The following is a 27,769-nucleotide window of genomic DNA, read 5'->3' on the forward strand; positions in this document are numbered from 1 at the left end:
GCCATTCGACCTCTGCGGGGCCTGCGCGGACGCAGCGAGAACCCTGAAATTCATTATGCGTTTAAAACCTTTATTTATTTCCGCATAACCTACATACTCTCACCGGGAGGGCCGAAGCGGAAAAAGACACGACGACGGTCCACCTCGTTCGGGGGAAAACTACATCGTTTACAAATACATGAGCTTTTTTATCGGAGGGACTAGCGTTGAGCGAGTGAAGATAGTTATTTATATTAAGAAAAATGTCCGGTGAGAGAAACCGCAGGTCGTTGGCTTTCCGAGGAGGCGGATTAGCTGGGTTAACGGGTTCCAGCGGTATAGGAGGGGGGAACTGTAACAGCTGGGAGGCCCCGGCCTGTCAAGACCGACATTTTAACGGTAACAGGCCGGATCAAGACGAGGATCGGGATCTGGGGGCGAAGGGACCATCGCAGAAGAACGTGGAGGGCGCTGGATCTGTCAGCGATAGCACCGAACCCGAGGCGGAGGAGGAAGAGGACCCGGAAGGGGGGAGCAGGGCTGCCGGGAACGGAGACGATCGCGTCGGATCGGTGGAAGGGGAGGACGGGTCCAGGGAGGGGAGCGGGTTGACAGCGGGGAACGGTCCCAGCAACGCCGACGGCCTGGAGTCGGGGAACAGCGGCACCGCGGTCGAAACGGGATCCAGGAAATCGGGGGTCAAGATGAGACCGCAGACGCTCCTTCAGAAACACTCGCTATTCAACACTTCGTGGCTGCACGAATTCCCATGGCTCAAATTTAGCCAGGAAACTGGACTTATGTCTTGTTCTTGGTGTCACAACATTGCCACTAAACACAGCGACGAGCTCATCAAAGGCAGTCGAAACTACAAGCGGGCCTTGCTGTTGAGACATCACCTGTCTTCTGAGCACGGGAGAAATGACCCTACCAAACAGGTAACATTAGCCCCGGTCCGCGAAGCTTTCGCTTTTGTCGATTTGCCAACATTGAATACCGACGTTTGTTCGTCTCGAAATATGTCACTGTTTGTTTTTAAGCGCTCCCGATAGTGGGGGCGTCCGTTTGGCGACTGGTAAAATGTGCTCTAACTTTAATCCAAGCTTGACAATCCTTTTCCCTTTGGCTAATTAGCAAGCGCCAGCCTGCTAACCTGCGCTAACAGCTAACTTAGCAAAGTAGCCGCTTATGGTTTTTCCGTGTAGCCGGAGGTGGTTGGACAGTCGGGGCACTGAAAAGCCCCAAAAGAGGCCAGTGCCGTCCAGCGTTGTTGCTGACTAGCAAAACACAGTAGTCCACTTAGAACAATGAGTGGCATGAATGTTTTTAAGTTTACTATTAACGTTCACGTGTAAGCGTTTACGTCTTTCCAACCGCCAGTAAGCTACACGCTCAAACCTGCTCAAGCAATTATGACACCTGCTAGCCATTATCACACCCTAAAGCTGTTGATCAGTGAGAGTTGAATTCCATGTCATAAGTATGTATTTTCTGCGTGCTGTCGAATAACTCATTATCGGCGATTCGTAGTGATAGTAGGCTGTGGTTTACTTTGACTCTCACTGTACTACCCATTTTTTTTTGTTGCATCAGCAGCTGTCTTGATTGCTAGCTTGCTAGAGGTCACACAATGGCAAGGGCTCGACCCTAGCAGCCTTTGGGGAACCGCACCCCCTCCCCCCGCGTCTTGGCCTCTCATACGCTTCTGCTGGCTCGCAGTCCCCGGTGACCTCTGGCGTATTTATCCCTCCTCCACCTCCTGCTCCTATTGGGGAGCTAAATTAGAGGCATTGTGATAGAATGACCCCCCAAAATCCATAGATGGTGTCACTTGCAAGGGTGGACAAGAGGAGAGTAAATCTTGTTGCCTCTGGCCAGCCCTCTGCCTGGCCCATATGCAACCATTTGACTAGGCTTGAATGGGTGAAATAGATGTCCCTAATAGAATGACACGGCATCACCTGACCCTGTCATCCACATATTTGTGGATTAATGGGCCCTACTGTTGTAACTTTGGGGCATATCTTATGATTTAGCCCCCCTTCTTTATGTAGATGACTAAAACAATGCCACATTATTTGGAAATTACTCCTCTGTTTCATTCTCATGTTAATACGAGGTGTTAGACCTTAGGTTTAGATGGCTCCATAGCTGTTGCCAGTCATAAATCGTGCTTTTCATTTAAATCAACCCGAAGTGGATCATGTTTACTTAACTTTGTCTTTATTAATGTACTTTAAGCAATCCTATCAATTTGTTTTTATTGCTGCGTAGTTAGCATTTCCACATTGATCTCATAAAATGAAGTGCGTATTTGTCTGGGCTATTGAGTGTCAAAGGCCATTTCATCCATCAATCCTTTATTGAGGGGAAAAAAAAGTAGTTAAAGTGTTCCTTGTTGATTGCCACAGTGTATTCTGACAATGGTCTGAGCTGTCAGGGGAATTAAGATTGGGCTGCTATTTGACTCTAATTTGTGAGCGAAGAGGATTTGACCACTACATTTAGTTCCTTCCTTTGTACACGCAATCACTAATCAGAATGACTTAAAGTGATCCAGTAACTTGTACGCTTCTGTAATTGGTAAGGAGAACAGTAGGGGTGGATTAGGGGCTTGGTGTGGCTTTTCCCTAGCAACAAGGACCCCAGACACTACTGGGGAGGTTAAGGGAGGAAATGGCCTTCCTCCTTTTTCTGATAGAGCTGGAAAGATAAACTCCCAATTGCTGTTTCATGGGACTTCTTATTTTGTGTCAAATTTTAGCTTCTGTATACAGTGTCGGTGAATTTGGAAGCAAAATTTGAATGTTATTGCTACATTGTGAAGCAGGATGGTAAAGTGAAATTGTGGTGTTACTCTGCAAATGTCTTGTCCTATTCCACCGTTCCTAATGTTAGTCAGGCCTCTGCTGCATTTGTTGAAGCTAACTCGATTAGCCTTTGCACACCAGGGCAGCTGTGGTAAATGTGGGTCTCCTTTTAGAGAGGGCCATTTCTAGGTTTAGTCTTGTGCCTTTATTTCTTACAATACTTGATAAGATACCACAGTAAGGTAGAAGTAGAAAGTTGTTTATGAAATCCGACATGAATATCCATGTCTAATGTCTGCGTGCGTCAGATCAATTCTGTTTTGTAGTTATTGGTAAAATTGATGAGCCAAAACGACGGCCCCTCTGTGACACAGTTCACTGAAGATTTATATCTTGCATTTTGCAGAGTGATCCTTTTGTCATCGACATAAATAGAGACCTCATTTTACAACTGTACTAACAGTGTATGTAGAAATACAGGTTTTTTCCCATGTCTAATACTGACTACTGAAGCTTAGAAATATGTAAGTTATGTTGAATCATGTCATGAATGAAGATGGAAGGTGCACATTGATATACTAAATTATGCCAAGGTTGTGAGTTACAAATGCCAGCCTTCACTTATCACCACCAGAAGTAATTGTCTGCTAAGGATAGATTTTACTAAAGTAAGGAAGATGTGGAAAGGATGGCAAGCATCTTAAATATTGTTTTGGATTTCAGTTAATTTGCTGGATTACGGTATATAATGGGGAGAAATTCTTGATGGTGAAAAGGTTCACCCATTTAAGCCACTTTCTAAGTGAAGGGTTTGACTTCTTTACTGTGCTTAATATTTTCAATTGGCTCTTCTGTCTTGCAACCTAACAGATTTAATAGTGCTCAAGCTAGGTGCATTTCTGTGTTTTGTCTTTATTTTCACAGTTGGAAATTAGTTGTCAAAATAAAACAAGCAAAACTCAATCACAAGGGGAAATTTCTTAACAACTCTTATTCACAGGTTATTCTTTTGAAGTTGTACATATCTTAACCACCTGACTTTCAATATAGATTTGTCCCAATGGAAGTTTTATGAGCAAATAACTCTGAGGCAAAATGAGGGATTTATAAAACTAATTTTTGAACTCATCAGTGAAGACTCAGGCATGCACTTTTATGAAGAGTAACCTTCTGTACTTTTAAAGGGGACCCATCCCTTGGTGTTTAGTGTCTGTCAGATACATAGAGGGGATCTTTATTGGGGGCCACAGGTCACTGGAATGGGGTGGGCTGGAGCCAGAGGGTGAATTCTTCTTGTTGAATTAGTGACTCTCCCCTCCCCTCATCTCCCCCACTCTTCTGACAGGGCTTTGTTAAGAGGCTTGGAGACGCTCAGTGCAGCCCTCCCACACCTTGGGCAAAATGCACACACAAGTATTGTTCTAGCATCTGGGGACCAACTGGTTAGGTGGGATAGAGGTATCGGGCAAAGGACAGAGTAGAAGGGAGTTGGGGAACTACCAGTGGTGATGGCCTCAAGGCCAGGCTGGTAAGGAGATGAGATAGGTGGGGTTGGGTGTGGTTTAAACAAATGAGAAGTGAGGGGACATAAGGGAACCTGTGTTTTTTTTTTTTTTTTTTTTAAATAAAGGTAAATACAAATGTTTGCTTTTGGGCCATTATGTTGCATGCTCACATTACTATATCACATGATGTGTTTGAGGTGTGCCAGGTTTGTCATGGATCTGTTTTTGTGGTTTGTTTAGGTTTGGGGGTTATTTTTGTTGTGGCAACTCTGAATAGTGTGGTCACCTTTTCAAGAAACTGAGTTTATGTCCATTGTGGTTTGTCTACTCCACCTGTAATTTGGCTCTTTGGGTTTTTAAAAATTTTCAACCTTGAATAAAGGATCCCTCCCAGCCACCCTCTTGGATTTTCTTCTGTTCTGCTTCTGCCTTGCATTCTCCTAGCCTTACCATCTCTGGCTCAAATAAAAACAAGAGCCATGTCAACAGAGAGTCACTGGGGGAGGTTTGTTTTGTCCTCGCATTTTCTCTTGGTCCTTGCTTCTACAGCTTGAGCTCAAGCAGATTTTGCCTACAGCATCTGCTATGCAGGGTTTGCTGTTTCTTAAAGCTCCAAGCTCACACGTGGCACATCTGGAGAAAGGATGCTGCTGCTGAGGCCTGTTTTGGGCAACTTATCCAGTACCTTGCTGTCCTCCCTTGACTTGAATACACACACACACACACACTCACACACACCCCTCATATCAGAACAGCTAAGCGAGTTTTACCTCTGGCCTATTGCCTTGCTATGTATAATGGATACAAGCTGTGGAACTGGAGATTTGGGAGTTTTTCTTTAAATGTTTGATAGATCTATGACTGTCCAGAAATAATTTTAAGAACTTTTTGGTAGCAATTCTGAACTGACTGTTACTGACCACCTTTATAACATAGAAACACCTTTTTGAAACCTTTTTTTGTTTGTTTGTTTTTCAATTCTAAATTGGAGAATGACAAATGGTGCGAGCATCCACTTTGCTTGGTTTTTGCAAGCTGAAAAAAAAATCAGCAAAAAAACTGACAGCCCAACTCCAAGGGATAAGCAGCTCTTCTTTTGTGCGGCTCCCCCACCCTTCACTGCACCACACCAATATATTCCCCCACAGCACTCAACATTATGACCATGCCCCTCCAGTGGCTTTGATGTGTATATCATGGAATAATTTTTCCCTTTCTCCCCATGCTCTCCGTCTCACCCACATGCACCCTGGCTCCTTTCTATGCTTGCAAGTGGGAGCTGCTGTGTAATAAGAGTGATTTCAGAGTCCTTTCACAAAGACCCACAGTGAGTGGACAATGAGCCTCGGGGAGAACATGGGCTATTGTGAAGGCTAAAATGGGGTGACCCAACTCCTATCGCACTCGCTTTCCTTCCTCCGCTGCTCCACATTTTCTCCTCTGCCCATTCTCTCAAGGCTCAAGGTCTCACTCTTAATCTTTGCCTCTCCTGCTCACTAGTGCTCTTTGTGCTTGTGTTGTCAGTGCCTTTTTCATTTATGTAACAATTCCTGATCTTTCATAGTGTTTTTTTTCCTTCATCACTTCGCTTTTTTATCAGCTGTGTTCTATTATATGTTTTCTGTCTCAATGTAATTTTTTTTTTCTTCTAGCCTGCAAAACACATTCTTTTTCCCCCCTTTTCTGTCTCTCTTCCTCCCTCATTTTGCCTCACATTTCATTCCATCCCATCTCTCTCCCTCCAGCTGTGGCAGAGGATGATAAGCCCCCCTATACTTTCCTGTGTGCCCAGGCTGCCCTGGACAAGAGCTGCAGTGTGGAGGGGGTAGGGGTGGGGGCTGGGTGGGGACCTCAGAGAAATGGATTTAATCTGAATTACTCGAGCTGAAACCCCAGCTGTGTGTATGTGTAGGCAGCTTGGTTTCTGTGTGTGTATGCATGTATGTGTGTGCAGCAGAGATGGTGGGAGGGGACAAAAAATGCAAGGCTCGAGCAATGTGAATTATTCTGGATTAGGACATCTGCTCTGCAATTTTGAGATGTACATGCTGCTGCACCCGCGTGTGTGTGTGGGTGTTTGTGTGATAAACTTAATATATAGACATCAGTGCATTAATGTATTTTGGTTTATTAACTGGACTCCCTTTGTTTTGCGCTTACATACTTACATACATGCATGCGTGCGCATGTGTGTAAATATATACTCCCTTTTCTGTACCAGGTTAGCCCCTTGACTCATTAAGGCATAGCAGAGAAGGGGGAGTAAAGAGGTTATGGAATGGTTCCTGTGCTTCTTCCAGTTCCCATCCCACAGTCAGGTTTTGTCCTGCTTTTGACATGTCATCTTCCACTCTTAATTCAGGCCACTTGGACATCTAATTTAATGTAGACCACGATAGATAGATAGAGTAAGAGAGGGAGAGCGAGAGATAGAGTGATAGATTTAGGTCCTTGAAACTCTACATTCCAGCAAGTTAATGGCTTTGTATAATTGATAACAAGGGCTAGTGCAGAATGTGTTTTAATTTTATTGATTGCGCAGCAGCTATACGTCATGGCCCTGAATGTGTCAAATGCCTAACCTCTTCTAGTGTTACTAAAGAAGATATGCTTGGATGATGTGCTGAATGATGTCTACAATTTAACTCTATGGATGTATAATCTCTCGTTTAGATCTGGCATAACCATTGATAATATCCTTTTGTAAGCCATTTAACTGCAGATTTCAACAGATTCTCAGTAAACACAATGTTAATGCATATGTAGTGTGCCCATCAGATTTTGCAATGTTGTCCTAACTCCAAATTTTTGCAGACCAAGACAAGCACACTTTTCACATCCCTTCCAACCCCAGAATCCCTGATATTTACAGTGTCAGAATTTACTAATTCAATACTGTTGCAGTTATTCAATTCAACATATTGTTCCGTGGCTGAGAATAATTACATCTTTTAGTGTGTGGTGATTCACCCACAAGAAAATCTGAGCTCAAGCAGTCCAAAAGTACAATTATAGCAACAAGTAGGACACATTTTCAAATTTTATTTCTTCTCTGTTCTGTTAAAGCGCTATTTCAAAAATGTATTAATATATTAATGAAAACCCAGTGATGTTGTGTGTTTCTTAATATAAAGTGTCACATAAGTTTTAAAGTGTTGTGTTTTTTTTTTTGTTTTGTTGTTTTGTTTTTATCTGTCAGCTTTATTTCTGGTCCAAGTGATAGGAATCTTGGCTAAATGTTTGAATTCCATCATTCAGATATGTAGAAAATCAGCCCTACAATGATTGTAGGGTTAACATTTTTGAGATGTAAGAAATAGTGCCGAATATAAATAGGGGAGGTGGTTTATGGCTTGGGACTGAACAAATCAACCACTGGTACTGAGACTTTCCATTCTCTCCTGGGTAGTACTTTCACCATCTACTATAGCGTTAATTATTTCCCATTTGTATCCTACCTCCCCCAAAGTCAAACCTGTTTAGCCCCCTAGGGCTGGTGTGTCAGGTACCCAGTTACCCTCGGGGTGTTTGTCTGTGTGGGTGTGTTTTGTAGAGATGTTGTTACAGATTGGGCTGGTGTAAACTATTTGTATAACAATGTTTTTGCCTTTGCATATACAAATGATCTTTGAGCACACAAATTTTCAGCACTAATTTTCTTTCTGTCTCACCCCCTTCTTTTTTTAAGGAGAGCGTGAGACCCTCAGACAATACCAGCCCCTCCACTAACTCCTCAGAGGATGACTACCGCAGCAAGCCCAATGAGAACTCTTACTGTTACCAGCTTCTCCAGGAGCTGGACAAGCAGCGCAAAAGTGGCATCCTTTGTGACGTCAACATAGTCGTCTCAGGCCAAGTGTTCCGTGCACACAAAAACATCCTTGTGGCAGGCAGCCGCTTCTTCAAAACCCTCTACTGTCTGACCAAGACTGAGGCCCAGGACCAGGCCACTGTCACACATTTGGATGTTGCCGCTGTCCAGGGGTTCTCGGTTATCCTCGACTTTCTCTATTCCGGGAATCTGCTGCTCACAAGCCAAAATGCAATTGAAGTGATGTCTGTTGCAAGTTACCTTCAAATGACAGAGGTCGTACAGTCATGTAGGGCATTTATAAAGGATGCCCTGAACATCAGCATCAAGCAGGAGGCTCCTGATTCAGTGGTGGTGGACTACAACAAAAGGCAAACTGTGGCCAAAGAGGGACAGAGAGGATTAGACCGGAAACCAAGCACCTTCTGGGCTACAACCATCCTGTCAAAGCTGTCGATCAAAGCCAGCAACAACCAAGGAAAGGAGGTGCTGGAGGAGGACGATGAAGGTTGCAGGGTAGTGGAAGACACCAGTGATATAGAGGTGACAATGGTTGGGGGTGAGGGCTGTGCCCAGGTAACCCCCGGGGCTTCTGGTAGCTGCACCCACCACAACGACAACTCCTCTGATTCAGCAGAGACTAATGAAACACAAGCAGTGAGTGGCCAGGTGCCGGTATTTGTTTGGAATGAGCCAGCAACTGGAGGTGCTGTGGCGGCACCAGCGGCGCATAAACGAGCAGCTCCGGATGTTGCAGCTGGAAGTGGGCGCCGAAAAAAACAGACCACCACGCGGCGATTTGTCTACAACATCCCACCAGAGCCTGAAGAGGGATTTGATGAGGGAATGTTCATCCAGCCATCCGCCTCCTATCCAAGAGAAGATTTCTCTTCCCTCTCTGAAAATGCTGGTATGAAACAAAATTCCATCTATTACTTTACTCTCATTCCTCTCCATACTGATTTATATTATAGGTTTCAGGGGATCTTATTAATCACATCACTTGTCCTCATACTTGATTGTCTACAGGGATGTAATGCAAAAAGTCTTTAATGGAATTAACTTTTTGAAATTCTAGACAGTTTTGCAATATTTTTCTTTCTAAATCTGTAATAAAAAAAATATGTAATGATGGTGGTTACAAACAGACAGTGTATAGATGCATCTGTGCACTGTTGCAGTGTTTCAGTATCCAGAAAACATAGGCAAGGAGAAACTTGGTTCATACTAGAATTTGGCCTGTTACAGATGTCAAAATCCTTAAAGACTTTTTTGACAATAAACAAAGTACAAGTATTTCATTAGAAGCGGTTATTAGTTTTGACAACAGCTGAAGATGCCAAATCTCATTTCTGCTAAGAAGAAGTTAATGGGGAATAAATACACAAACCGCTAATCTGTAGCCCCTTTTTTGGCCAGCAGTAGAAGTCTTTTGTAATCTGTGACTGTCTGGATCTCTATGTTGCTTCCTAGATACACTGTGATTATTATGACTGCAAACTTAGCCCAGGGCCAGTTGGAGAAAGACTCCCATTATTTTATGTAGCACTATTACCTTAATGCCTCTGTGCCTTAAAGGACTGTCAACTTTTTCCCTCAATTGCTTTCCATTTGCCAGTGCTGGGAAACATTTTTTGACCTTTGTGTCTTCAAATTCACTATCTGCCTGACCTATTGCTGTCCCATTGATGTGCAAGCTAGTTAAGCTTGTAAATACAAATGTGGGGCAGTCTGACTGCTTACTTAAAGAACACCTATGTTTGTGTTCACCAATATCACATGTTACAGGATACAGTCGAGGACACAAAATACTGGTAATTTTGTTTTTTGTGCGTTTTCATTCAAATTCAGTCGTATCTAGCGTTTGGTAGTCATTTACTCAATTCTTCATAGATTCCCAAATGGATGATTGGTTTCTTTGCAGAAGAGGGCTTCACTTGTTTTCAGCATCAACACAGCTGTGTTAATATCTGTCTGTAAACAGAGTTGACAAAAGGTGGCATTTGACTCAGGTGTACCAAAGCGCCACTGTTTGTAAGCCACAGAAAATGATTCAACCCATCGAAGGGATGTCTCTCTAAGTAATATGAGCATTTTGAAATTAATTACAATGTTCTTTTTTGAGAAACAACAGACAGCTGATCTGGGCATCCAGCTGGCAATGGCTTCAGGACTTAGGTTAGCTGCAGCTAAAGTCTTTATCATTGTTTTAACTGGACTAAATGAAATATATTTTTATAGTATTAGTTTCCATGTAAGTGTTTCCATGTAACTGACCTTTCACAGATGGATCTGCTAATATTTTGGCGTATAATTTGGGATCATTGCTTTATATCCAAGTGAGCGATACGGTTTCTTATTTTGTTCTGATACCTTAATACAAAAGTGGACACAGGGGTTGTCCAGATGGCTTAGACTGACTCGCTGGTGTAATTTTTTAAAAATAGATCCAGTATGATGGTATTTAGTGTGTAATAGCTGCAAATTAATGTTTGAAATGTTAGTGTCAGTTTCAGCTGTGTCCTTTATTGATCTTAAATATGCCTATGCTAGAGTTTGTGTGTTTTGTTTGTTGTTATACCACTCCCCTTTGAAGAAACCCTGTAGAACAGGACAAGCACTTAACTGGGCATAATGTGTCTCACAGAGCTTATTGCAGATAGTAAAGTGAACAGTGTTTTGAAATGGCAAAAAAGTGCAACCTATCAAGATGTAGCACTATGTTTAGTGCTGTATTATCCATTATTTTCAATTTCACAGAGTCTCTACATGAATATCCCCTTTCTTTTCCATGGTGGACATGACACTTTATTGATCACTCTTTGCAGTTGCAATGTGTAGATCTACTTGTTTAGGGTGGGAGGAGCAATATTTAGAATCATGTGAGGCATCACTTAAAGTTTTGACATCTTAAAGGAACCCTATTTTTAGCTCAAATGACAGTGTTTATTAGAGATTAAAGTGAAATTGCTGTAGTGCTGCTAGCAAAACACTGTCTGTTAGTTTGCTTTTCATAGACTTGTCTAAATGCATCAAACTTCTACACCACTGAATGTGGCCCCTTTTCAGCTTGAGCTCAGTTAGATTCTGCATATTTCCTCAACAGCATCACATATGCTGTGTTAATAGATACGCTATTTTACTCTCATTGATATTACATCCGCTGCCCTTCATCACACCGGTGAGTGTATTACTTAATTGCACTTTGATGGATAAAATCCAAGCCATCGTGAATTGAATAGTACTGGTCCATGTACAATAAATACCTTAACTTTTTAAAAGTAGCCATAAGTAATGTAGTTGGACTTCCTAAGAAGAGACTGCTGTGAAATCCTGCCAGTGGGTTTAATTTTTCCATTTCCGCTTTGTTTTGACGTAAGTCAGTGTGATCAATATCCACAAAGTGCAGATTTCAAGCTTTCCATCAATGTCCTGCTGTTGAACCTAACAGCAGGAATGGTTCTTATCCAGCTTTTAACCTGCCACGAGCAGCCAACAAATGACTCACTCCTAGTGATGATCTTCACTAATTACTGCAGCGAGAGGGGCTCATGAAAGTTCCTTCCACCTGGAATCCTTTGTCTCAACCACACACATCACTGTTGAGACTTGTTATGAATAAAAGATGAGACATTTTGTAACATTCGTTTACATTCAGTTAGACTAATGAGTCCAAAGTCTTCAATACTTAAAACAAGGTTGGTATGTAGTTTTAATAGTTAAAATTTTAACATTTAATCAGTGTTTTCAGAGAGATGTCAAAATAGATTATTTATGACAAAACTTATAGATCTTAACCTATTTAGTGGCTTTCAATCATTAATTCAATTTTAGAATCTATTATTCCCTGTGAATTTTTATGCTCCTTTCTATCTTGTCTTTTACCCTTGGATGACTCCCTGTGCTGTAATCTATCCACATACAGCGTACCGCTCTTCATAATCTCCCCTCTTCGCTCAGTCCTCTCCTTCTGTTGGCTCCATTAAGCATTGCACTCCATAATGATATCTCATATTAAGTGGAGTGGTATGGACAAGGGAGGGGGATCTCTCTCTCTCTTTCTCTCCGTCTGTGTGTGTGTGTGTGTGTGTGTGTGTGTGTGTGTGTGTGTGTGTGTGTGTGTGTGTGTCAATGGAGGACAACATTTTGCGTTGTGCAAGAGGAGCCCTCCCTAATGCAGGATAATGAAGAAAGGAAGGGAAATGTTTCTTCCCCCAAGCTTCCCTAAATGCGCTTCGATGCTCTTAGTGCCTCCAGCTCCTCTTTGGGCTCTTTTAAATCATGTGTGAAGTGATCTAAGGGTGTTGTAATAGCTTAGAGGGATCCCCAGTTTGTGAGCCTATACGTGAGCGCTCCCCTTCTTTAACCTTTTGTTGCTTCGCTGTGTCTCCATGCTACTTGCACACTAGTGTTGAGAATGAAATGTGCTCGCAATGATTGAAAGTGATTTTTGTGCCGGTGTTAAACACTGTCATTTTGTTTTCCCAGCAGACCATGCCCACAAACAGGGCAATTTATTTAAACACTACAGTGCATATCCAATGCACCTGCTTAGTCTTTGACAGTTCAGGTTTTTTACAATGACAAAATAGAATGCTCTCATCAATAGTCTTTTCATTGTTTTGAAACTGGTAGACTCCTGTAATGACAACACTGCAATGTTAGCACAAAATCTGAAGCAGGAATATGTAGCACATTCATCTGATATTGTTTGATGATTGAGGGATTGTAGTTGTGTATGCAAATAAGCACAATATCCTTCAAAGAATATCACTTAAGGAAATTGCTGAAATGCAATTTTCAGTCTTCAAGTATTAAATTGTCCAGGTAGTCTAACCACAAAATACAGGTTTTTGTGTGAGGATTCTCTTCTGTATGGCTGGGCCTGGCCTCTTGCTGTAGGTCTTGTCTATAATCACAATGACAAAAAACAGGCAGCATTTTTCTTGCAGGCAGTTGACCACTTGTCATCTGGAGGTCCTCTTTAATTCCTGCATGAATGGAAAATGTATTGAAGCAAAAGATAGGTTACCAGCTCATGTATCTTTGATTCAAGCAATAACTGTTTTAATGTTTTACTGGCTTTCTCTGACAGAGGAATTAATCCATTAAAACCACTCCTCTTTGTTGGGATCTAGATAAAAGTTTATCTAAGAATAAGCTTTTTGCCTTGGAAGTCCTTTGACCAGAGTAACACAGGATGACTACAAGGGCACTTGGTGTACAATGATGCAGCAAAAAAGGCCTTCTCAATTGATGATTTGAATCATTGACGTTTGTAGGGCGCCTGAGAATTGGAGCTTTTAAAACCATATAAATGTAATTTTAAATGGCACAGCTACTTGTCTTCGTCATTTATGGACAGAAATTTATTTGTCAAAGCTTTTACTTCGTGACCGTGTTTTCTGCCGTGTCCTCTACCAAAATGGCAGAAGAGGTTTGAGTAACCGTATGTTGCAAACAGTGCTCATTTGTTATGACTTCCTCTGGATTTGTGTGTCATATGATGTCTGAAATGATACTTCAGTACAGATATTTAACTTTCCAAAACACAAACAGATAATCGGGTGACCAGTAGCATCTACAGTAGGTTATTAGACTTTTTATTTTTTTTGGTAGATGTTCAATTGACCTAGAGTCATACAAAAATGCTAGTAAGGGTCACAGTATTGATTTTTTTGGGGGACCAGTGACACAGCTAGACAGTGCTCTAAATTTGAACAGTTGGTTGTCGTACAGCCGTATATTGCTGTTTCAGTACATGAACTGAACACAAACAATGGGCCTGTTTACATGCTCCCTAACAAACGGATCATTATCAGAATGTGGAGTTAACAGATTACTCAAGTGTTCACATAAACTGCGTAGTCAAATAACCTCTATCGGATGAAAGCAGTTATCAGATTATGAGATATCTGATAAACATGTAGCTTTTCGTCCAATTTTTTTTTTTTTTTTTTTTTGGCACGTCTATAGGTTACTATAAGCTAATTTGATGAACTCATACCCCCTGTCCCCCTCCCCCCACACACAATATTGCATATAAACAGATTATTGCAGTAGATAATTCCCAGTGTGTTGGTTTTTGAGTGCATAGAAAAAGCAGTGAATAATAGCCGCCCTAATTTTGTCAGTTTGAGCTGAAGTAAAAGCATGGCACAACGAATAGACAGATTTTGCAGCACATTGCAAGTGTTCATGTTTGTTTCAAAAAATGAAATATCCAACTTTGAAGCCGAGCAACTATTGCAGTCTAATATAATTTGAAAATGTAATGTAATCCATAGAATGTCAAAATATCCGATACTGGAGATGGGTCAACAAAATGGCGTATTGGTCAGATTATTAGTTTAAATGTTAAAGTGACATGTAGGTTGAAGTGCCTTAATTTTACAAATCTATCAAAACTTGGAATGTGCTTGTCTTCTCTTCCTGTTTAGAAGAGACTGACAGTGTGATTTGTATAAATGCTCATGAGCTGTGCTTCTATCAGAGGATGTTAAAGGTTGACTTTAGCAGGTCTGTAGCAATGTCAACTTTATTCAATTTGCAAGGTTGGTAGCATGGTATAGCCTTTTTATTGTGGTATAAGTTGTGCTCCATAAGTCAGGCTCTTCCCTGTTGCTGCATGTATCACCTCTTTTTCACCCACTTTTCCAGTTTTGTTGTACCACCATTAAAGTAACCAACAGTAATGTTTATTCATTTATTTATTGTGAAATTTGTTGGTCACTTGAGTTTCTCAGTGGAGGATCTATCAAAACAAAAAACTGAAGTTCCAAAATAAAGAGAGAAAAACAGCAGAAGCAGCTGGTATTGAAGGTAGACAGTTTGCCGAGCCGCAGGATGGCGAGTGTTTTGGAAAATGAGAACAGTTGAAAGTGAAGGGTGGTTTCAAGGCTCTTAGTGCTTTGCCATGGCTGCCTGCACTCACTGCCCACAGCGAACACTCTCAGCCAATAAATTCTTGGGTCTTCTCCAAACAGGACTGTTGGATTGTTTAAAGGGTGGATACTATGCACAAAGGTGTGGAGCAGGTGAAGTACATTTGCATAAACACTGTGTTAAAGTGTGCACATAAATGCACACACATGTGCACCCTTCCAAGATTTGCCACCTGGGGCAGTCCTCTTTGTAAGCCACTCTAATGCACAGGGGCTGTCCTCACTCTTCTAAATATTGACCCAAGGAGAATGGAGACGCACACTCGCACACATGCTGGGGCGTGTCCTTAATGGGCTCTCAGTGCTGATGCTTGAAGAACAGGACACAAACATACACACAGGTGCTCACACACACAAGTGCTTACAAAAGCCTGGTGTAAGCTGAGATGGTGTGAGGACTTGACTTGTCATCCTTATTAACCCCCTCCCTACTGGAGCTGTGCTGACACCATCAGCTTGCTGTTCAAGCTGACAAAATAAAGTGCTTTATATAGTAGAATTGTGTGTGCGTGCATGCATTCGTACTTTCGTTGTTAACTGAAACTTCCATTGTTTCTCATGGGGGGCAGTTAGTTGTGTACACATAGTGTTGTTAGGAGTGCAACCCCACCCATTCCCACCCCCCTAAGGCTCTCAACCACCTCTCATTTCTCTTTCTCCCTCTTGCTCCTCTTGTCCCTTCCCCCTTTCCCAGAGCTGGCCAATCAGATCCAGTATAGCATCATCCAAGACTTACAACAAGGGGAATCCTGGGAGAATGGTAAGATACCACACATAAGAACAGGCTGCTTCAGCAATTTTCAAACTTTCAGACGTGTGTTATTTCTAATAAGTGTGGGTCAGCCAGTGAGCACAATTCGACCAAAGCAGACTAACTCCCGGTTCTATTTGGAGAGTTGCGTTTCCCCTGTGTTCACCTGCATTAGAGAAAGTTTCACATAAAATGCCAATCCACATAATCCTTGTTTACATCTTTTCAAAAAACCCGTGGGAATGAGTCAAGCTGATATTGTCTGTATAGCCCATAATATAACCTGAGAGATGAGGGGTGCTGCAGAAGATGTTGTCTACAGAGCAAACTCAGCTGGGAGTCTCTGCAGCTCCCCAAAATCTCTATAAAACACTTATTCTCTCAAGGTCTGGCAAAAACCATTACTGTTATTTAGGGTGCAAAGTGTCATTGGATTATAAAAATGTTGGTTTAATAATGATTTTTATTTATTTTTTAAATGAACTGTCAATTGGTTTACCGGCACCATATTTACATTGCGATAGTATCCAGATGTGTACCTCGTATGAAATCTGAAAATCTTCGATTACTTTGCATTTTAAAATAGGGTTTACCAACATATCTATATCAGTTGTGTGTGTGTGTGTGTGTGTGTGTGTGCGCGCTAGCCTAAGGATATCCGTGACTTTTGAGAGCCTAAATTATGGTGGGTTGATTATTATATTGGACCATTTCCCAACTCTAGCTTCTGTCCTGGTCTTCAGTGCCTGTTATCATCCAAAGTGGGAAAACTGGTGGTTTGAGGTGTAAGTCCAATTGAACATTTAGAAATATACAACACATTTGTATACAAATATACAAGTCAGATTCACGGACCCCCCCATCAACCTACTCAAGGGATCAGATGCTAATGTCATGGTGTTGATGGAGTCCATGCCTCAATAGCTCATACATGTTTCATATTAAAATGGGTACCTCCACAATCTCAGGCAGGTAGTTGCTGTATTATGGTTGACGTATATGTTCTTTTTAAACCATGACCATATAAAGAATCAACTCCCTAAATATAGAAGAACCATTAAAATTATTTTGACATCTTTAGTCATTTAAAAGACAACCAAACACAAAATGAGAAGTTATCTGCCAGTCAACAAAATATGCCAATACTGATTACATGAAAGATGAAAAATATTGATATAGGCTATTAAAATAATCTGTCAACACCTTTTTTTTAAATTCCTTATCTTTGTTTGATATTGCCGCAGGACAGGCATTTGCATTTGTGAAGTTTTCCAAAGCTCAAGTTGTTTTTGAATAAGACCATGGGAATGCATTACCTCCCAATGGGGGCCACAGATGCAAGAATAAAGTATTGTCCAATTAATGTTAATTGAATGAATGGTTCTGTTTCCCCCAAATCAAATTAGCTCCCTACAGGACCCTGTGCAGAGAAAGTGAATGTATAGATACATACGTAAACCTAGGCCTAATATGCCTCGTATTTGTCTTAATTTGCAACATGATGTCTCCTTGCTTTTCTGGATTCAGTAACCAATTTCTATTGGCTGTCTGCCTTAGTGAAAGCTTTGAGCTAAGCTATAGGAGAATAAATCAGATTTCACAAGACAAGGGGTTAGAGCTGTTGTCCTTGAAACTGAACATTCCTGGTTAGATTCCTGGCTCCTCCGAACCTGTCGAAGTGTTGTTGAGCAAGACATTGAACCTGTAACTGCTTCCCCGCCACTGCTGAGTGGCAGCCTTCTGCTCATGGTTCATCCATGATTGGTTAAATACAGTGGTCAAATTTTGCTAATGTTGTGCTGTACGTATAACTGAAAGTGCCGAATAAAGGGATTTCTATTCGACATGCTGCAAAATCTTCCTATGTCTACATTTCCTGAGTTTGTTCCTAGAGAGAGTTATGACTGCGTTATCTCTCTGTAGGCGTCAGAATACCTTTCCAGCCTAAAGCCCAAACGAACAGTTTGTTGTCCTGTCATACATGCTCAGGGAATACACAGGTGACCTGCTTCTCATCAGCGCTCTCCCCACCACTCCCACCTCTTCCCTAGCAACCTCCCCTGACAACACTGCTGTTGTGCACTGCCTTGCTCAAACAAAGGCCAGGCCCTGTTACTTCACACACTCAATGGTGAAGACTGCTTCACTGTTTTGCAGCCTTTTCAAAATCAATAGCTTGGCTATCTACTTTTGAATCCAGTTGTCCATGATAGCTAGTTAGCAGAAATATCCAGGATGGTTAATAGAGAAGGTGTTCAGTTCTCTTGTTACTGAAAGGGGGGGGGGGACTCTGTTGCTGTGAAATTGTTGAATGGGAATGTAAATGTAACAGTTCTGTTTTCTGCATTGATGTATTGAACCAATTCTTAATGTGCAACCAATCCTCTTCACACGGTTTGATCAGTAATTTAAATGGTTCTTTGCAGTTTAAACTTTTTTTTTTTGCCACCCGAGGCTGCGTTATTTATTTAGTCTGTACAATTTAAGTGTAGGGACATTTATGTTGGTACACCTTGTACATCACTGAGTTGTGCTGCATGAAGCGTTACTTAGCAACGGTCACAGCACCACATTGACGGGTTCACATGGCTGCCGTGTCTCTTGTTGAACAAGCTGCCATTGCTGTTATTGATGTATTCCTAAAAGATCAGTTTATATGCTGTTTGAATTCCCTCTAGTGGCTATCAAATTCAAATCATATTTCTTCCTATTACTTTCAGAGAACATTTAAGTGTTAATCAAAATTTATTTTCTTATTTTTAATCAAATCAAACTGAAATCATCTTCTATATTTGGTCGTGTTCAAATGAATAGAAATGACCTCTAATACCAATGAGAACCCAGCATGTCTGTGGCTTGCTGACCTTTGCATGTCTTCCTCCTCTTCTATTCAGGTGAGTCGTCACACCTCGCCCTCAATAAGCTCAAGTGCCCCCACTGTAACTACATCGCCAAGCACCGCCGCACCCTCAAGAGGCACCTGATCATCCACTCTGGCGTGCGCTCCTTTAGCTGTGACATCTGTGGCAAACTGTTCACCCGTCGTGAGCATGTAAAGAGACATTCCTTGGTAAGTCCATACACAAACTGCATCCTGCAAAGTCAATGTAGAAATGAGTGAAAATCTTCTACTTAAACATAGAAGAAAGCTAAGGAAATAAGGGACACCGACAAAGCAATTACATACACTTCTTATTAGAGCTGTGTGACATATCAGCCCGTTGGCGCCAGTGTGAGATTATATTGTGGCAATGCGTGCAATATTGTGATCATGTGACCTTCAAGGCAGCATATTAGATGAGACTATGAACCTGTAGGACTCCTCATGATGCATAACCATGCTAAAGTGCATGTTCTAGAAAGCTGCTATATTTAAATCATTGAAGAATGCTGTTCCATCATTTTGATTTTATCATTTTTATTTGGTTATCTTATCATGCACATTTTCACACTTTTTTTTTTTTCATTTTTGTAGTCTGACAGCATCAGTGTTTTCAACATTTAATGTCTCCCTAGAATATGAAAATCACCTTTGGCTGAGTGCTGATATGCTAAACATGACCCTGTGCCAAAAGATGGACCTAATCAGGGTACATTGAAAGATTCAGGCTAGATGGGTTTGAGACAAATTTAAGGCAGGACACCTCATAAGATCAGAATAAAGTATAAGGAAATCCTAATGTTCTGAAGCTCTGTCAAACAAGGTAGAACTACTGCAAATAAATACAATTGTTGAGGATATATTGCAGTTGTTTCACACAAAACTGAGAAGGTCAAACGCCTATCGGTGATATTGATCATTTCTAATTATCTGGAGGGGTTTATTCCCTCAGTGGCTTTCCACTGAATGAAAATCACAAATGGAAATGGGGTAAACCAATCATTTAGCCCTTTTTCTATTCTCCATTTGTGTTCCAATGTCTCCTCCAGGTGCACAAGAAGGACAAAAAGTACAAGTGCATGGTGTGCAAGAAGATCTTCATGCTAGCTGCCAGCGTTGGCATCCGCCACGGCTCGCGGCGCTATGGGGTGTGTGCGGACTGCGCTGACTCACATCAGGCCACTCAGGAGGGCCTGGAGGCCATGGATGCCATGGAGTTTCCTCGAGATGAAGATTTTGAAGGGGAGGAAGGCGAGGACCTGGACGGAGAGGAGCCTGCTGACAACGACCAATCAAATTGGGTTGAGGGCAACGCTGGTGCTGCCCTAGAAGAAGACAAAGAGTTTTAACAAGCTTGAGTAACAAAAATGAAATAAATTGATGCTTAATATATGTAGAAAAAAACTAGCTGGTAAACAATCAACTCCAAAGTGCTATCAAACCTTGAGGTTACTTAATTGTGCAAGTATAAGACAAAGATGGATTTAAAAAGAAAAAGCTTTGGTAGAGTGCAAACTACAAGATGTACAGATTTTATCGTTAACATGTGTCCAACTCTGGGCCCAGCGCCCACATGAGAACGATTCTAACGAATTCTATGATGAATCAGGTTTTTTGGTGATGTATTTGTATTTCCTGTTTTCTGGGGGGTGGGAGTTGGGCAGGGTGTTGTAGTTTTTGAGTTGGGGTAGGCCAATCATCAAAAAAATGTTAATTATTTAATTTATGAAAGAGGTTATTTTGGTCTTATAAAATGCTATAATTTTATTTCTGTTCTTGTCTGTAAGCAGATGCACAGTCTGTAGCTCTCTGCCCAATCAGAAAGTTTTGTTGGTGTGTGTAGAAGTACAATGAAAGAGCATTATTTCAGACAGGAAAGTTTTTAACTTGCTCTGTAGATGTTATTGAGATGCGCTAAATATATTATATTCGTTTTTTTTCTTTCTCTCTCCCTGCACAAATCTTGGAACCAAAAAATCTGTTTTGTGACTCTAATGTTTCACAGCCATATTTATGATTAATTTAAGAGGGCTGTGATATTGTGCCAAACAGACCGCACACCAAGATTTGGCAGGAAAAAAACAAAACAACTACTGAATACGCTTAAAAGTAAAAAAAAAAAAAAAAAAAAAAAAATTATTAAAAAAACGAAAAGACCACATGAGTTTTTTTTCTTAAGCAGAAAAAGACAACATAAAAAAAGCGAAAGTACAAGGGGAAATGTTATTGCTAGCTTTATACAAATCACAGCGTCACAGTAACACTTTATTAATTAAACAAAAGCATTTGACTTTCACTTAAAGCTTGAATTTTGCCAAATGACGAAACGTTTGGTGCTGTAATGCTTGTCGCAGAATACTGGACCTACAGGCTATATATGATGTTTATAATCATAAAGCTTAAACTGACTCAGTTATACGTATGTAATCAGCTTAAAATATAGAACACTGTTGTGCTACGGCGACTATCAGGTATGCTTTGCCATTTGTTTTTAAGCTTATATTTTTATTTAATGCACACACATACCATTTTGTAGAACTACCGGCAGTACTTGTAAGTGACGTTCTGAGGACCTAAGTGGACATCAATATCTGTTTGTTTATATTTGGTACTGAGTAATATAGTAAATACCGTTTATATATTTTGAATCACTTGAACGTTGATTGTGAGGGGAAGGAAGTGTCCAGAAAAAGACGTGTGTTATAAGTCTGAAACTCCATTTTTATTCATGTGCAAAAGGTATACACAGTGATTTAAATTCATAAGTTTTTTTTTGTTTTTTGTTTTTTTTTTTAGGTCTGCCAGGTAGGAAAACACTTTGTTCCACAAAAAGTGAAGCTCTATGGCGCCTCATAGACATGCACTTACTTTTGCGTTCATGAGAATAATTTCGTTTTGTGTTTCTTTGCTTCCCCAAAAGCGGGTCTGAATGGAACTATATAAAAACTGTTGTGTCTATCTTCCAATGCGCAACTTTTTTTTTATTAGACATTTTTGTTTTGTTATTTAATATTATATATTGACTCCAAAATGCAATCAAGACTGTTAATTTCTATTTGTCCAACCAAAATTGTTTTTAATTATTGTTGAAATATAATGTATTAGAAAAGCCAGGTGAAAACTTAGTATAGAGAATCCTTGCTTGTGTCTGTAATTGTTGATCTTTACATGTTTTTATTCTTCAGTATCATTCACTTTACCCTCGACACATTTTGTTGACTTTTCCACAGGTGTTTCATTTCTCCTTTCCTTCATGAAGCACATATTTTCTAAAGAAACATGGAGAGTTTGCGGGTTAAAACCTTGGAACAGCAGTATCTGTTCATATGCAGTGGGAAAACCAGTATATACTGAAGTGCTAATGATACAGAAAACGTGTAACTTCCCTTTACTCAGCTCAGTGGAAGAAATTATATTTAAAGTCGTAGAGATCTTCATCCTCTTTGTGTCACTTTTACCTTCAAATCACTGTGGGCGGGGTTATATTAAGGATATATATATATATATATATATATATACATATATATGTGGAGAATATATGAGATAAAAATATATATATATATGAAGAATATATTATTTAATTAGTGGATTTACCTAATGGAACACAGTCAACTCTACAAAAACCTCCTGGCGTGGTGGTTTATTTCCGTAAACTTTAACCTTCCGCTTTCACGCTGTGTGCTTGTTCATCACACCATCCTGTCGTCTTGTTTGTTCTTTTGATACTATCTACCATCCTACTGATTTTACTGTATTGAATGAAACTCAAATCTATGATGTATCATTTTAAATTTTATGCTGTATTTGTTATATGGACAAAAAAAATAACCCAAAAACAAAGCAAAAACACTACAGATGTAAAGCAGAGGTTTTTTTTCCCCAGCTGTATTTTTTTACGCTGTTGCAAAAGGTTGTATTTTTCAACTTCTCTCGAACTTATACAGTGATGCAAAACTCGGGCCACGCCTCGGTGCCCTCCGAACACAAAGCAAATTCAGGTTACTCTTTTTACGTTTTTATCAAGTTTTCAAAGATGGAACTACATTCTCCTTTTTCTGTTTAAATTGTACTACTGTTCCTCTCTATACTACATTTTAAAAATAAAACTTTGATATTGCTTTATCCTTTTTGTCCGTGTTGTTTTCCTCATCAGGTGTTCTAGACCAACCTATGAATGTCTCAGTGAATAATTTATTAAAGTTATGGTGCCAATCTATTTTGGTTCATTAAATCTTACAACACAGACACAACAAGGCCTGCATTGTATTGGCCTTATGATTTCAACGACGAACTTGCGTTCCAATAGAAATGCAAATCAGTAATCTGGAACTCCTCCACCAGCCACAGCAGCCAGTCTGATCACTGTCAATACAAGAATAGTCCTGTTTGATTCAAGTTTGATTACATTTAATACAAACAAATCGGTATTGTGTTTTTGGAACTTTAAAACATGAATTCTGGCATGAATATCAAATATGCCACTACATTAAGATTGAACGGGATAACAAAAATACTAAAACATGTACAGATTTTAAAAAGTCATAAAATCGCTTTTCTTCGATGTTACCCTTATTCATGTGCCACTGGTTTCAAATTCTAAAATTAATTTTGGTGGCTCAAGGGTTGAGGACTACTTTCATTTCATTGTGTTTTTCTTTATCAAAGTATTTATTAAGGGAGGGTGAGTCATTAAAAAAAAAAGAAATGTTAAGAGAGTAGAGACATCTAGAGTTTAACAGACAACCCGTGTCTCCTGAATTGTGTTGAGGTTGGGGGCAGGGCGCCCATTATCGGACGAACCCTTTGCTGACGTGCCTCAGACACACCTGTGTTTCGGGGAAAGGCCGCAGCCGCAGTCGTTCGTCCCTCTGCGCAGGCGCACAGCCGCCATTTTGACGTGTCACGGTGGGGTGAACACAGGTGAGGTCCGTATGAGCTCCCCGCTCTCCATTCCTCGAGTGAACTGGCTCTATTTTGCTTCAGAGGCTTATTTCATGCCTTCGGGATCACGGCTAAATCGAAATATTAGTTTAAAAGTGTATTTTTTTTTTACAATTAAAAAAAAAAAAGAAAAGAAAAACAAACATACCAAAATACCCCCAAGAAATTCAGAAACATATGATCTAGTTTTCCCTTCACGCTGGTTCTAATTTTTTTGTAACTTAAACGATATCAAAGTTTGCCAATCAAAAAGATTGAAATTTGTATTTTTCCACTCAGTCTCATGTGAACCCCAACCTTAATGTTGAAACTGTCCTCTGGTGGAGGATTCTGGTACTGCTTCTGTCCGCCTCAACACCTTAAAGATACACCAAGTACAGAGATATCCGGGTTAACCTTATTTATATAGCCGTTAGATATGTCACATTGTCGGAAAAGAAAAATATATAGTCACACAATAATGATGGAATTAATTATTTCTGTGTATAATCAAACATATCTAGTTTTCAAAGAAAACTAAATTTGTAAGATTTTATTAAAAAAAAAAAGAATATATTTATTGCAGGTGTAATTAAGTCAGGATCGTGCAGTAATACATCTGATTTTCACCAGCCTTAATCATGCATACAGAGAGGAGCAAAATCCAGGTTTTATGAGAGAAAAAGACAGGAGGGATTTAACCTGCTGGCTGTTGGTTACAGGCCCTGTTACAGAGACATACAACCATTCACTTTCATTCAGATCCATGAATTTGGAGTTTTGATCATCCCACATCATGTCTTGGCTGAACCTGAAGAGAATCTACTTGCAGACTCCTCAGAAAGGCCCTTGGACTTGACCCCAAAGGAATAGTTAACCACAGATATAATGTCATTGTTTTTAAGCATTAAAACATTTCATCATGCATTTGAAACAAAAAGCATTTTCTTTCATCCGTTTCAAATGTGAAATTCTAAAGTGACATTTATTTAACTGTAGTTCCCTGGTTTAATTTTACCTTAGTTATAGAATGCTATAGAATGCTAAGAGAAGAAATAAATGAACTGACAAATAGTTACTGATATCAAAATATAAATCTACAATGCTGTGCATGCGTATTACTCGGTCCTGGACGCCTATCATTGTCATTTTACTTTGCAGCTACAAATTTACATCCAAATGAAGATCAAACAAGGACAACATTGTGTTCCTGCCAAAATGCCAAAATGATACCTTGTAGTATAAATATATATAATTCACCTATTGCACTGAGTCTTTGAGCAATGCAATTTTCAATCCTCTAAGTCCTCTGCATTATATGGCAGTATTGACAATGAAATCGACCTTGCCTAATGAACCACACTGAAATTTGGACTGACCCATGTAACATTTTGTACAGATCTCCCCTAATCTGACTTTGTGATTAAAGATAAACTCCCACCATCTTTAAGCCAAACTACTGCCACCTGCCGTTTGGACTTGCTGAAAACGTTATTTGCCCTTTTTCCATCCTCCCGACACCAGGTGGCAGCACTGGCCTTTCATTTCCCATCGCTTGACCAGCTCCTGCTTCAATTAGTCCAGTAAGGATGAAAAATGAACAAAAATTATTTTTACTTTTTATTTTTCTGTTATTTTTTTTACCACTTGTTGATATTTATAACCCAAAGGCATTGGATGTTTTAATGATTTAATCCTGGTTATTTAGTCTAATCCACTCCTTCTCCCTGCAGCGATTCCTCCAGTGTTTAATCACTTCTTGGACCAAGAGCACAGATGTGCATATGGAGTTACAACTAAGGACTTAGATTACTGGGAAAACTAAAGCCACTCAAAAACTTCTCGTCCGATTTCCTCTTTTAGTCTTGGATCAAGACCTTTTAGAGCATGCAGTGAAACCATATTGCATCTAAAGCGGTGAAATCTTGGTTTTAATAGATGGCATCGTTCAATCCACAAATATGTGGGTTAATCACATATTCGGTTTTTTAAACATGTAGGTTTTTGAAATGAGACCGTGCACGAGGATCAAGGCTGAGATCCTGTAGTCATAGCTCTAGTTATCTCTGCATGAATGCTGCAAATTCCATCAATTTTGACCTCGAGACTCGAAAAAGAGGAAAAAAAAAAAGACGGGCGAATTCAAAGAATGCATAAAGAGCACAATCTATTGATGTTTGCCACACCAATTATCTGGTGCGACTGTGGTTCATGCTCTGCTGGTCATGTAAACACTGTGTGAGTTGCTCTGTTGTTTATTTCCTTGTGGGCATACTGTGTGTTTTAATGTACACACACACAGTCAAACACACGCACAGAAGCAGTCATCAAACATTGGTATTGTGGACAACCGTGTAAGCGAGTGTGTGTGCGTGCGTGCATGCGTGTGTGTGTGGGTGCGCGTGTGCACCCCTTATTCACGGGCGCTTTTGTGTGGGTGTCTGTCAGCGATGTTGTCTACAGGCCGGCCTTCATTGTTTTGAACCACTGCTCCTTATTGACACAGGGCCCCTGGCGCTTGGTGTTCCCATGGCCCCCCAGCCACAGCGGACGGAAGGCTGAAACTGGAGCCCCGGACCTGGGGAAGAGTTTGTTTGCACTCCCCTGGTGCGCCTGGAGCCTCTGTCCTCAGGGACAGGGCCAAACGGATGACAACATAGTGTAAATGTAGGTATGCTTTGTTGTCTGCGGAAGCTGGGTTTGAAGTTGTGCGTGTGTGCGTGCTGGTTTTTTTTCCCCCCATGATGTTAGCTGGTCTTTCTGGGGCCCAGCACAATATTTTACAGTAATAAAAATCTCCATAAATAAATTGCCCAATGTTTGTTTTTTCAGCTAGTGATATACATTTTTAAGACCATGTACAAATTATAATACATAGTTACGTTCCCATAGTCATATATGTGTGACTGTATATTTCCTATGTGCACATATATACGAATATTTCTCTCAGATACCATTTACTTTTTAATCATTATATTATTATTATCATAAGTGTTCCTACATTTTGAATCATGTCTTCCATATTTATATAGTACGACAGGTCATCTTGTCATCTTTTGACAGGTTAAATGTTATGCCACCCTTAATGTTTATCATATTTTTCTGTGTGTGAGCATGTACTCTGAGTGTGTGTGTTAGCTGTCATCTAAAGTTCACACTTCACGCTGAGGTGCTCAGAGGTCAATGACAGAAAAAACATTAATGGAGAGGATTATTCTGTGATTGCTTTTATCTCTTCCGTGACCCCTCGTGACCTTGCACTGGTGTTGAGACAAATCTGGTTCCCATGCATTAAGTGCAGCTTAATACCAGACCCCACATGGCCAGCAGTCACAGTGCAGATTCACAGCTAGTGTGACAACTGTGATAAAGCAACATTATCTACAATTAACTGCTGTCATGCTCGACACATGCGCAGCAAATCATCTGTCTGTCTCACTTATCTTTCAAATATTTCCTCTTTAAAGTCAAACTGTGATAGGTAGCGTCTTTAGCTTGTTCAGGGTGATTTATTTCAGAATGAAACTGAATATGCAGGCAGGATCAGGCTGAAGGAGTTTAAATAAGTGCGAGGCTTGACCGATATTAGTGAAGTATGGAGCCTTGGAGGTACAGAGCTGCTAAGGAGCCACTCATCAAGAGTTGGACTCATCAATATTCAGACAAAGCCATTCATGTTGAATAAGTTTTTTTGCTGACTGACACCTGAACACGTTTCATACTTTTCTACTTGTTACAAACCACAAGCTTACAGTCAAGTATGCTTTTATGTGATGGAAGATAACCTCTTCCATCACATAAAAGCATACTTCTCTGTGAGGGATTTATCCTTCAGGCAAATCCCTCACTTTTATGTGAGGGATTTGTCATTCATAGTACACAGACACAAAATTAGAATGTGGAAAATCCTTTTTCAGAATGTCAAAGTATATTTAAAGCTTTTGAGTGCGATGAGAAATATATGTATTGTTTTGATTTCTTTTTCAAAACAAGCTGATCAGATGTTGCTTCTCAATCATAGAAAACAAATGAAATCCCTCATGAGAAGGATTACATACTACACTACATAGTAAGAGACTTCAAGGCACATTGCCTTTCCTCTATAAGTTAGACTCTATAAGTTTATGTTGATGTCATGCTGGTGTTTTTTTTTTTTACTTATGCTGTC

General features: G+C 40.3%; 1 protein-coding gene across 2 annotated transcripts; it reads left to right on the top strand.

Annotated features, from left to right (window-relative positions):
- Positions 1–22,803, top strand: zbtb10 (zinc finger and BTB domain containing 10). Of its 2 annotated transcripts, XM_086177934.1 has the most exons (5): positions 1–917; positions 7,983–9,015; positions 15,744–15,809; positions 18,695–18,870; positions 19,731–22,803. In XM_086177934.1, the coding sequence occupies exons 1-5, from the start codon at positions 243–245 to the stop codon at positions 20,028–20,030; spliced, it is 2,250 nt and encodes a 749-aa protein (XP_086034060.1). In that variant the 5' UTR covers positions 1–242; the 3' UTR covers positions 20,031–22,803. The 2 variants fall into 2 exon arrangements, with proteins under 2 accessions (XP_086034060.1, XP_086034061.1); XM_086177935.1 differs by lacking the exon at positions 15,744–15,809.
- Positions 22,804–27,769: the final 4,966 nt, after the last annotated feature.

This window comes from Fistularia commersonii, chromosome 30 (genome assembly GCF_037954325.1).
Source record: "Fistularia commersonii isolate RoL2024-O1a breed Wild chromosome 30, RoL_Fcom_v1.0, whole genome shotgun sequence".
In the NCBI taxonomy this organism is placed as follows: Eukaryota; Metazoa; Chordata; class Actinopteri; order Syngnathiformes; family Fistulariidae; genus Fistularia; species Fistularia commersonii.

Coding starts and splice junctions, on each gene's coding strand:
- zbtb10 (XM_086177934.1), top strand. CDS start 243: ATGTCCGGTGAGAGAAACCGCAGGTCGTTGGCTTTCCGAGGAGGCGGA. Junction 9,016..15,743: donor TTCCCTCTCTGAAAATGCTG/GTATGAAACAAA, acceptor CCCCTTTCCCAG/AGCTGGCCAATCAGATCCAG. Junction 15,810..18,694: donor AGGGGAATCCTGGGAGAATG/GTAAGATACCAC, acceptor TCTTCTATTCAG/GTGAGTCGTCACACCTCGCC.